The 12,685-nt window shown below is 42.9% G+C and overlaps 1 protein-coding gene across 4 annotated transcripts in view; it reads right to left on the bottom strand.

The window, feature by feature from the left end:
• Positions 1-441: 441 nt before the first annotated feature.
• Positions 442-12,685, bottom strand: part of RAB34 (RAB34, member RAS oncogene family) — a 53,656-nt gene continuing 41,412 nt past the window's right edge. For all 4 annotated transcript variants that reach the window (XM_073565513.1, XM_073565516.1, XM_073565514.1 and 1 more), the window contains exons 8-11: positions 5,981-6,062; positions 4,034-4,124; positions 2,587-2,694; positions 442-1,298 (exon numbers count right to left, since the gene is read on the bottom strand). In XM_073565513.1, the coding sequence (XP_073421614.1) occupies positions 1,231-1,298; positions 2,587-2,694; positions 4,034-4,124; positions 5,981-6,062 (349 nt within the window). In that variant the 3' untranslated portion in view covers positions 442-1,230. The remainder of the gene's footprint in view (positions 1,299-2,586; positions 2,695-4,033; positions 4,125-5,980; positions 6,063-12,685) is intronic.

Below are 12,685 nucleotides of genomic sequence, written 5' to 3'. Positions count from 1 at the left end.
GTTTACCTTGGATACCAGCTCCCTGCACCAGCGCGCTGGTATCTAAGGTACACAGAGGGGTTATAAGCACCGCGCGGTGCTTAGCAACCCGCTGTTTACCTTGGATACGAGCTCCTGCTCGCTGATCATTGCCCTCCCGCCTGCCACATGCAGCGATGCGTGCTGGCCATCGGGAGACCAACGATCAAAAAAAAGTCCAGTGCTTTTGAGCATGATCAGCGATACCCGGCAGGGGGGCCGGTCGCTGGTAAGTGTCACACACAGCGAGATCGCTGTGTGTGAAGGGGGCTTTATTGTGGTGTGTATAACGCCAGTCTTCATGAGTAGTGCCCTTGGTATGCCACATTATCTACAGATGTATTGAGTTGAGTAACAGTTGAACGGTGTGACCACAATTGTTACATATTCGCTGCCAGACATAATAAAGCATTTTTCAGTGGGTTTTTTTGTACTTAGAATGGAAAATGTTTATTTTAAAGCATAATTCATAAAAAATATAATTGGTTTTACAAAAAGACATTGTATTGCAATGTGCCCAAAGATGTCATGGTCATGTCATAAAAGACATATGCATTGTCACTTTCTGCTAAATGTTACAAAATCATGTGCATACTGTGACACAGGGTAAGGCTAAGAGGACAGCATCGTGATAGAATATCACTATGAAATTACACATCACCAGGAAGTAGCAGGACGGGTTTATAAGTGCCTTCTGCTTTTCTCCAGAAATGGCGCCACTTTTTTTTTCCACATGCTGTGTCCAATGCAGATATTTCAGCTCAACCCCAAATTTAATGTATGGGGATAAACTGTAACACCAGATGCAGTACATTAACACGGATGATGCTTTTTCCAAAATATACAGTATATATACATATATATAATCCAAGACACCTTCTGTAACTCTGTACATTTCAGTCTGCACCGCTATTAAATGGTATCTACTCTGTGGAGCAATGGAATAGGTGTAAAACAAAAGAAAATGTTATCTTTTCCTATTTAAATAAATGATCTCGGAAAATGAATAATAGCACTTTGCCCTGCAATGTACTATGTTTCATCTTCTGGCAGAATGCAATGAAATGTACCTGTAATATTCAGCAATATTATAAGATGGACCCTGAAAAACCTCCTACAACAGAGCAGGGCAGCAGCGGTTTACATTTATATGTAGTAATAGGTATTTTCCTCCAGATCGGTGGAACACTTTGGTGATGTGACTGTCCCTTGTCACTGACAACACTTAGGCTTGGTCTTCTTTGTGCTTTGGTACAAGTTGCTGTCATTGCTGTTTATTCCTTAAAAAAAGAAGGAAAGAAATGACGTTTTACACCTTTGCACCAGATGTCGCACAAAATACTGATAGAGCTTTTGTAAAATGATTGCTGATACCCAGGGTGATACTGTTTTAACAGACCTGTATGTGCCCTCTAGTGGCAGCTGCAGGCATTAATAATGTTATTTATTGAACTCAGGTCTAAGCAGCAAAATTAAAGGGGTTTTTTTGACTATTTTTTTTCTTTTTTTTACTATAAGGAAAAAAACTAACAGGCAGGGGGTTGCTAACAGAGGCAACTGCCTGCATGTTCTACCTGGCACCAGCATAGAGCGATCACCGATCATTCCTGCTGACGATTCAGCTGCTCCGTGTCGACAGAGCAGCTCTTTTTCTTCTGGGCTGCTCTGTTGACAGGGCGCGACTGTGGGCATTATGCTGATGGGCAGCCACCTCCCTGCAGTTAGGCAGTAGGGAGCCGGTTGTCAATCAGCATGACGTTAGCAGTCACACAGGTTAACAAAGCAGAGCTGATCTGTCAACGTAACGTCAGTGGAAGCCACTGAATCACCGGCAGGAGTAGACTGTGACCACTCTGTGCTGGGAGAGATTGGCACCGGGCACAACAAGCAACTACCGTACCTGTTAATTCTTAGCTCCATAGTAAAAAAATTAAATATTCCTGTATAAACCCTCAGAAGTTCGGTATCTGAATGACAAAGTTCCCTCCCCTATAGAAATACATCAAGAAATTAGAAAACACGTCATTGTTAACCTATTTGGTTAAAAAAAAGTCATAGATATGACAATGGTCTCAAAACACGAACATTTCCGTGTCATATCGCATGTAATTATTTCAGATTATTTCATCGAATTGAACAAGACAAGGTGTATACATTATTAAATAGATCTCTGTGCTGATGGAGCTGGTGTACTTGCTTTCAAAATCCATTTAAGGATGGCTGTATTATCCTATGTGATAATACTATCCATATTAAAATGAGTTTTTTTATGAACTACAGCTGGATTCCTAAAAAGCTCATTGTAATCTGTATATTATACAGCTATTCTGCCACTTATTTTGAAATTACACCAGTCTCATTGGGTCTAAGAGGTTAATTTATTAATGTCTGCAGGTTGTATGGTGCTTTTATTTGGTCACATGCATGAAGTATTATACTTATGTTACACAGATGAAATATTTTACGGACTGTGTTTAATTTTATTATTAGTGGAACAGATCACATATACCGTATATAACCTCTGCTCTCAATTTATGAAAGAGTGGGCATCAGATTATTATTACTTACTCACTACATCACCTATCCTTCGAGCATTCGTTTTCTCCAACTCAGCTAGTACACTGGTCTCAAATGTTAAGGATGCCACCCGGAAAAAGAATTCCTTCACGTTTTCTCCTGGAAGAACATACAATTTGTTCAGATAAATTAGAATTTCTAAGATTTTTAGTAAATACTTTTATGCAACAAAAAAACACAATTTTTTTTTGGTGAAATACAATTATTGGTTACCCAGAAAAATTATATTTGCAATTATTTGGAGCCCGGAGCCTCATACGTCAGGCGAGCTTATAAATGAATGACTGAGATAAGAGCACAATATGTAGGAGATGTTACAACAGGACAATTGTGCACTGGGTGGATGGGGTGAAGAAACCTAAAGATAAGTCAAGGTAATAGAATTTAGAAATAGAAATGTGAAAGGAGTGATGACTTAAGATGACCAGGCACATAAGAATAATGTCGGCCGAAATTGCCAACATCGACAGGTTCAGCTGACAGTCTGTGTTTGGTGGAGATTCAATCAATTATGTCCAACTGTAGATTGCATTGTTGTCCGGTAGATAATCCGCCAACAGACTCATCAGCTGATGGCTCTCAGAGAACAAAGGAGTGCTTAGCCGAACGAGTGTTTCCATGTATGGGAGGTCTGGCTGAGATGGCTGTCAGACGAATGATCAGCCACCGCATCGTTTGGCGGACTCCCATCTAATTTGTATGGCTGGCTCACTTTTCCAGTGTCCATCAATACCTCTCCGACACTCCTCCGATCTTTGACGACACCCTGAAGTGGTAAAGTCACGACTACAACACACATGATTGTTGCAGCTAATCTATGGTCTCTGCCAATGTATCTGGGTTTAGATAATTGGCTGCAGTGGTCACGTGTCCTGTAGTCTTGTTTTTTTATTATTTGTAGGTCTATAATTAAGGAAAAAAATATGCCTGGACAACCCTTTTAAGGCTAAGCTCACACTCTGCAGATCTAGAATATAGATGGCAAAATCAACATAAATTGAAGTGTGCTGTCCATTCATTCTGCTTATTGTTAGGGGTCAGAACCTGACGAATCAAACACTGATAAATTACCGTAAGGACTGAACATGGATGTTTATATGGGTTTTCCAGGATTATACTTATGACTTGTCCAATTGGTGGCTGCAGTTAAGCTTGTATTGAAGTGAATAGGAGTGGTATTGCAATACCCAAGAAAGGCAGGCCGAGTTCCACCTCTGTACACTTTGTACACAGCAGAAGCTGAAAACAGCTATTAGGTTATCTTTCCAGGCGTTGAACCCACACTGATCTGATACTGATGACCATATCCTTAGGATAGGCCATCCATATCTAAGTAGTGTGGACTATCCCTTTAAGTCCTAAAAAAAAGTTTTGATATATTGAAAACAATATGTTTAAATCAAGGATGACCTTTTATATGAGAAAGCCCTGGACGTACCTGTCAATGAGGACACAGACCAGTATTCTGCCTGCATCTCCTTAGCCACCTTCAAGGCGTCCCGTTCAATGAGATCATACTGAGAATGAGTCTGTCGGGAGAGAAAACCAGCATAACCAGATCATAGAATCATAGAATGGTAGAGTTGGAAGGGACCTCCTGGGCCATCTGGTCCAACCACCTGCTTAAAGCAGGATTCGCTAAATCATCCCAGTCAGATGTCTGTCCAGCCTCTGTTTGAAGACTTCCATTGAAGGAGAACTCACCACTTCTCGTGGCATCTTGTTCCACTCATTGATCACTCTAACTGTCAAATAGTTTTTTCTAATATCTAATCTGTGTCTCCTCCCATTCAGTTTCATCCCATTGCTTCTAGTCTTTCCTTGTGCAAATGAGAATAAAGTTGATCATAAAGTTGATCACTAGGTAATGTATTAAGCCAGTTAATAAAAGTTGAAAATTGAACGTAAAAGCTGTGATTGTGCGAGGGAGAGGTTGACTAGAATCATCCTATACCGATTACTGAAATTAAAGGGGTATTCTCATCGCCAAGATCCTATCCCAATATATAGTAGTTGTAATAATAATAATAATATCAGCAACTACCTCCAACTAGAAATGTAGTTTTTTTTTATTCACTTTGTCTCTTTCCCCATACAGGCCTTTTAAGGAACGATTCTCGACGGGGGATATATATCACTGAGGCTGGTAGCCTCGATGATGTAAGTCTGGTAGCAGCTCCAGTGGTGAGAGAGTTAATAGAACGTGTCAGAGCCGGGTTTAGGAGCAGTCAGAGAGATGGGTGGGACTGCTCACACACCTCCACCCCAGGGCGTGGTACGGCAGATAAAAAGGAGACCAGTTGTTTCATTCAGTGTCTGTGTGTGGAGGTGTGCAGACCTCCAGTGTTTGTGTTTGCTAAAGACTAAAGTGTTGGACACCAACCCGAGCGAGCGAACCCACACTACTGTATGGACTATTTACATGTTTTCACTTTGTGCCAGAATAGGCTGTTTTTGTTTTGTTTGTTATCCTGAGCAGTTTATGGCGTTTTTAATAAACCAGCCTGGACCTTTTACTGAAACTGCTTTCATGCCTAACTCAAAACACAACCAAGTGAGTACAAATCTTACACCAGGTTATTGCCACCTAATCTGAGAGCAGCATAATGTAAGGCCAAAGACCCTGATTCCAGTGATGTGTCACTTACTGGGGAGTTTGCTGTCTTTTTCATAAAATCACAGTTTTAACAGCAGGAGATTATCACTAGAGGACTAGTAAATCCATTGTCATGTAGTCCAACCACGTCCTCAGCACTAATTGGCACCTTTCTGCCTATCCACAGTGTGAAGCAGTGGTGTGGGCAGGGTTATACTGATCTCAGCATTCAGAGCACTGGTAGATCTGCAGCAGATAAATAAGCGATTCTATCAAAACTACAACAAGCAGCCCAGTAAGCGACACATCACTGGAATCAGGGTTTCTTGCCTCTACTTTGCGCTACTCTTAGATGGGGCAGCAAAAACCTGGTGACAGATTCCCTTTAATTACCTGGTCTACTATACTGTTAATCAATGCCAATCTTCAAGGAACCCTGATAAATTAGGTTTTTGAATTTCAAAATAATTGCACGTGTAGTATCATAATATTACTGCAGTCCACAACTTGCAGGACAAATTCAGACATCCGTAAAACATGGTCTGAATGCAATCCGTGATGTCTGGATTGGTCACGAGGCTACTTATTCAAAGTCGACAGCCTCATTGGCATATACTCTATAAGGATGCTGACTCCAGGTCAGGAGACCAGCGGTCATCACGGTCCATACTTGGGCCGTGTGCCATGGACGTCTGAGTTTGGCCTCATCTACATGAGAATTCCTTGAAAACATGACTAGATTTGAAAAACACCGTTCCAAATGCTGTGCTGATAAAAGACATTACTTACAGTGAGATCTTTCTTGGAGCCAACCAGGAATAATAGCACAGAAGAAGGATCATTTTCCCTAAGAGCATCCTGAAGCCACTGCCTGGTAGTCAAAGAACACCAATTAACAATAATTCCAGAGAAGCAAGAGTAAATGTACAATATGTACAGTGCCTTGAAAAAGTATTCATACCCCGTGGCCTTTTCCACTTACACCAATAAACCTAAATGTATTTTATTGAGATTCTTTGTGATATACCCACTGTGGTAGTTCAACTCACTTAGGCTACTTTCAGACTTGCGTTATGAGGCGCAGCGCTGGGCCGCCGCTAAGCTCCGCCCCCAGCCGCACCTCCTCCGATCAGCACCTCCTATGGGCGCATGACACTGCATGCGACCGGCGTACCCTATATTTAGTGTTGGGTACGCTGGCCGTGCGCTGTCATGCTTTTGCCGGCGCATGCACCCTTTTGTCGCTGCGCCGACGTGCGCCAAACGCGCCGTGTTGCATTTTTGTGCGCTCGGCGCAGTGCCAAAAGGGCGCATGCACCGGCTGAAGCATACCAGCGCACGGCCAGCGTACCCAACGCTAAATATAGGATACGCCGGTCGCATGCAGCCTCATGCGCCCATAGGAGGAGCTGACCAGAGGTGTGGCCGGGGGAGGAGCTTAGCGGCGGCCCTGCGCTGCGCCTCATAACGCAAGTCTGAAAGTAGCCTTAGCGGTACACTGAGGTTGAAAACAGGAACACTGTCTCTTTACGTCTTCAGCTGGTTTATTATATGGCAGCATAAACCAACAGGAAGGGGAAAGTAAACACAGCCCTTCAGGCAAAAACAACAAAGAAAACAAAATGCTGTAACAGAGTCCATGCGTTGCGGGTAACATCCCGCTCTGGAGCAACACAGGTTCAGACTTTCCTCCACAAGACACAAACCACTGGAGAATCCTCTCTCTAGTCTTTCTGACCAAAGACTGCCTCTGAAGCCCAACTATTTAAGCCCTAGACCATGTCATTCCTTCTCCCATGTGACTAAACACCTGACTGTGACATCACACAGGTCCTGTCAGCACACGGCGCCGCAGGCTCTGCAGGTGGAGATAAGGTGGACAATCTCCCACCCTCTCATAGAATCATAGAATCGTAGAGTTGGAAGGGACCTCCTGGGCCATCTGGTCCAACCCCCTGCTCAAAGCAGGATTCGCTAAATCATCCCAGTCAGATGTCTGTCCAGCCTCTGTTTGAAGACTTCCATTGAAGGAGAACTCACAACTTCTCGTGGCAGCCTGTTCCACTCATTGATCACTCTAACTGTCAAAAAGTTTTTTCTAATATCTAATCTGTGTCTCCTCCCATTCAGTTTCATCCCATTGCTTCTAGTCTTTCCTTGTGCAAATGAGAATAAAGTTGATCCTTCTACAATGTGACAGCCCTTTAGATATTTGTAGACAGCTATTAAGTCTCCTCTCAGTCTTCTCTTTTGCAAACTAAACATTCCCAAATCCTGTAACCTTTCCTCATAAGACAGGGTTTGCAGACCGGTCACCATTCTGGTCGCTCTTTTCTGAACTTGCTCCAGTTTGTTGATGTCTTTTTTAAAATGTGGTGCCCAAAACTGGACACAATATTCCAGATGAGGTCTGACCAAAGAGGAGTAGAGGGATATAATGACTTCACGTGATCTAGACTGTATGCTTCTGTTAATACATCCTAGAATTGCATTTGCCTTTTTTGCTGCTGCATCACACTGTTGACTCATATTCAGTCTGTGATCTATTAGTATACCCAAGTCTTTTTCACATGTGCTGTCACTTAGCCCTATTCCTCCCATTCTATATATGCTTTTTTCATTTTTATTGCCCAGATGTAGTACTTTGCATTTCTCCCTGTTAAAAACCATTCTGTTAGTTGCTGCCCACTTCTCCAGTTTATTTAAATCTTTTTGAATCCTCTCTCTCTCTTCTCTAGTATTAGCTATCCCTCCTAGCTTTGTGTCATCAGCAAATTTAATCAGTTTACCCTCAATTCCTTCATCTAAATCGTTGATAAAGATGTTGAACAATACAGGGCCCAGGACAGAGCCCTGTGGTACCCCACTTGAGACATTCTTCCAACTGGATGTGCAGCCATTTACGACCACTCTTTGGGCCCGATCACTAAGCCAGTTATGAATCCACCTAACAGTTGCCTTGTCCATTCCATACTTAGTCATTTTTTCAATAAGGATTGTATGAGAGACTTTGTCAAATGCTTTGCTGAAGTCAAGATATACTATATCTACAGCATTTCCTTGATCCACCCAATCAGTGATACCGTCATAGAAGGAAATTAAGTTAGTCTGACATGACTTATTAGTTACAAACCCATGCTGACTCTGTTTAATCACTTCATTCTTATCCAGGTATTGACATACATGTTGTTTAATAATTTGTTCAAAGATCTTTCCTGGTATAGAAGTCAGACTCACCGGCCTATAGTTGCCTGGGTTCACCTTCTTCCCCTTTTTGAAGATAGGAACAACATTTGCTCTTCTCCAGTCTTCTGGCACTTCTCCTGTTCTCCAAGAATTTTCAAAGATTATGGAGAGGGGTTCAAAAATTTCTTCTGCTATCTCCTTCAGTACTCTGGGGTGTAATTCATCTGGACCTGGAGACTTGAATTCATTTAGGTTAGCTAAGTGTTTCCTCACTATCTTTCTGTTTATAGATATCCTGGATTCTTCTATTCCCTTAATAGGACAGTGAATAACAGTTGGTGTTACATTTCCTTTCTGAGAGAAAACAGATGCAAAATAGGAATTTAAAAGTTCAGCCTTCTCAACATCCTGTCTTACCATTTCATCATTTTCATCCTGTAAAATCCTATAGCATCTTTGACTTTTCTTTTACTTTTGACATATCCCCAAAATCCTTTATTATTGCTTTTGACATCTCTTGCAAGCCTCAATTCATTGTCAGCTTTAGATAATCTGATTTGTGCCCTGCAGGTTCTGCAGACAGCATTATATTCTTCTTTAGATATGCCTCCCTCTTTCCATTTTATAAACTTTTTTTCTTCCTTTTTAGCATGTGCTTAAGTTCTGTGTTCACCCATCCTGGTTTCCTTAAATGCTTCCTATTTTTCCCTCTTTTCGGAATTGTTAACAACTGTGCTTTGAGAATTTCATTTTTCAAGATTTCCCATCCTTCCTGGACATTTTTGTCTTTAAGGATATCCAGCCATTGGATCCCTCCAATTATCTTTCTGAATCCCTTAAAATCTGCCTTTCTGAAATCTAACCTTGACGTCTGAGTCTTCACAGGTCTTCCTCCTCTAGTTATCCAAAATTCTAAAATAGCATGGTCGCTCCTTCCTAGGGTTCCAGCCACTTTTACCTCCTCAACCATTTCCTCCCTGTTTATAAGGATTAGATCCAAGGTAGCAGTTCCCCTTGTTTTCTCCCCTACCTTTTGGAAGATAAAGTTGTCAGCAAGAGAGGATAAGAATTTCCTTGACCTGTTAGTTTTGCCTGAGAGAGATTCCCAACAAATGTCTGGATAGTTGAAATCTCCCATGACAACTATGTCATATTTTTTGGAGAACTTGGCCATTTGATGCATAAAGAGTTCATCCATATCTTCAGCTTGCACAGGCGGCCTGTAGTAAATGCCTACAATGGTGTCCTTTCCATTGTTCTGTCCTTGTATTCTTACCCAAACAGTTTCCACAGAACTCCCAGTCTCTGAAGCTTCAATCTCTGTGCAGATATACGCGTTTCTAACATACAATGCAACACCCCCTCCTCGTTTATCAAGTCTGTTTCTTGCAAATAAGTTGTATCCTTCTAGTCTTGTATTCCAATCATGTGTATTGTCCCACCAAGTTTCAGTGATTCCAATGACATCATATTTCTTTTCCTGTGTTAGTAGTTCCAATTCTCCTTGTTTGTTGCCCATGCTTTGTGCATTAGTATAGAAACATTTTAGTTTGTGATTGGTTTCTCTTTCTCCAATATTTTTATTAATTAGATTCTTTCGTCTTTGTTCTTCCTTTCCACTTCTAATAGCAGAGTTCTCAATAGCATTTGTCAGGTGTATGGCTTTTTCTGGTCTTTTGCTTCCCTTCCCATGTTGTTCTAGTTTAAAGCTCTCCTTACAAGTGTAGCAAGGCGACTTCCAAATACATGCTTTCCAGTCTTCGTAAGGTGCACCCCATCTCTAGCAAGTAGTCCATCGTATAAGTAGTTCACTCCGTGATCCACAAATCCAAATCGTTGCTGACGGCACCATCGACGTAGCCAGTTGTTCACTTGCAGAATCTTATTCCACCTCCTTGTTCCATGGCCATCCACTGGGAGGATGGAAGAGAAGACCACCTGCGCTCCCAGTTCTTTCACTTTCTTGCCTAAGTCTTCAAAGTCTCTGCAGATGGTTTCCAGGTCGTTTCTTGCGGTGTCATTTGTCCCCACATGTAGTTCACATGTAGTTCACATGGTTGTTCACATAAAACCCAGCCCATTTATGCAACTTAGCTTAAACCACGCAACACGTAGAGTGCTGGAGGAAAATACTCTGGGTTTTACATCACTGAAGCCATTAAGCGTAGTGACACATATCTCCCCTCCAGTACTTTACCAGCGACTATGTCACACCACACAAAGTAGCAAGTATTTGTGAAGTGTAAAGGAAATGATACATTGTTTTCTAATTATTTTACAAATATAAATCTGAAAATTGTGACATGCATTTTTATTCAGCCCCCTCCCTGAGTCAATACTTTGGCCATTCAAAAACATACATATGTTTGGATCTAAACCATTCCATTGTTGGTCTGTCAGTAGGTTTAGGGTTGCTGTCCTGCTGGAAGATGAACTTACGACTCAGTCTCAAGTCCTCTGACAGGTTTTCCTCCAGGATTGTCCTATATTTAGCTCCATCCATTTAGCTTCCCTGTCCCTGCTGAAGAAAAGCCTCACAACAGCATCAAGCTACCACCACCATGTTTGATTGTGGGGATGGTGTTTTCAGGGTGATGTGCAGTATTAACTTTCTGCCACACATAACATTTTAAATTTAGCCTAAAAAGTTCTACTTTGGTCTCATCTGACCATAACACCTTCTTCCACATGCTAGCTGTGTCCCCTATGTGGGCTTGTTGCAAACTGCAAACAGGACTTCTTATGGCTTGCTTTCAAAATTGTTTTTTTTCTTACCACTCTTCCATGAAGGTCAAAATTGCGGAGTATACGACTAAAAGTTGTTTTGTGGACAAATTCTCCCACCTGATCTCTGCAGCTCCTCCACAGTGACCATGGGTTTTTGGCTGCTTTTCTAATTAGTGATTAGTGCTCTCCATGCTTGAGATGTCAGTTTAGGTGGACGGCCATGTCTTGGTAGGTTTGCAGTAAGTTACTCCTTCCATTTTTGGATGATGGATTGAACAGTGCTCTGTGAAATACTCAGAGCTTGGGATATTTTTAATAATCTAATCCTGCTTTACTCTTCTCCACAACTTTATCCCTGACTTGTCTGGTGTGTTCCTTGTTTTTCATTATGTTGTTTGATCCACAGTGTTCTCAAACAAACCTCTCAGTCCTTCATAGGACAGCTGTAGTTATACTAAGAATAAATTTCACACGGGTACACTCAATTTACTAATCATGTGACTTCTAGAGGCAATTGGTCACTCAGGATTTTATTTAGAGTACCAGACTACAGAAAACTGAATACAAATGCACGCTCCAATTTTCAGATATATACTTTTAAAATATTGAGAAAACCATGTGTCATTTCCTTTACATTTAAAGGGAACCTGTCACCCCCCCCCCCGGGCGTTTTTAACTAAAAGAGCCACCTTCAGCAGCACTAAGGCTGCATTCTGTGAAGGTGGCTCTTCCGTTTCTGACCCCCAGTAACGCCGAAATATTGACTTTTATAAATAGGTCCTCATACCTGTAATATGAGGTATGGTGTGTCCCCCTGTATCAGCCACCTCCCAGCCGTCCATCGTGCCCCTGTAGCGTTTGGGCCCCACCTCCCATAGCCATCCATCAGGCCCCTGTGCTGCCGTCTGTGCCCCGCCTCCCATAGCCGTCCATCATGCCCCTGCTCTGCCGTCTGTACCCCGCCTCCCATAGATGTCCATCATGCCCCTTTGCTGCCGTCTGTGCGCCGCCTCCTATAGCCGTCCATCATGCCGTTAAGTGTTGTGGAGGCCCGCAGTGTGTGTGTTATGATGTATTCACACTGGGGCAGTATCTGGGGCCTCTACAACACGCAGGCGTGATTGCCTGATGTCAGTTCACGGACAGCGCACACTGCGCATGCCCGAGAACTGTTTTCACAGAGCAGGCGCCGGCATAAGTGACAGAAGGAGGTGGGGACAGACGGCAGAGCAGGGGCATGATTGACGTCTATGGGAGGCGGGGCCCAGATGGCAGCAAATGGGCATGATGAACGGCTATGGGAGGCGGGGCAGACGGCAGAGCAGGGGCATGATGGACGGCTATGGGAGGCGGGGCACAGACGGCAGAGCAGGGGCATGATGGACGGCTATGGGAGGCGGGGCACAGACGGCAGAGCAGGGGCATGATGAACGGCTATGGGAGGCGGGGCACAGATGGCAGAGCAGGGGCATGATGAATGGCTATGGGAGGCGGGGCACAGACGGCAGCACAGCGCCATGATGGACAGCTATGGGAGGCGGGGCCCAGACGCTACAAAGACATGATTGACGGCGGGGAGGC

This window comes from Dendrobates tinctorius, unplaced genomic scaffold (assembly GCF_039654945.1).
Source record: "Dendrobates tinctorius isolate UK_male_01 unplaced genomic scaffold, ASM3965494v1 ptg000016l, whole genome shotgun sequence".
Lineage (NCBI taxonomy): Eukaryota > Metazoa > Chordata > Amphibia > Anura > Dendrobatidae > Dendrobates > Dendrobates tinctorius.
The sequence above is the reverse complement of the archived record's forward strand: the minus strand, read 5'-3'. Positions and strand labels throughout refer to the sequence as shown.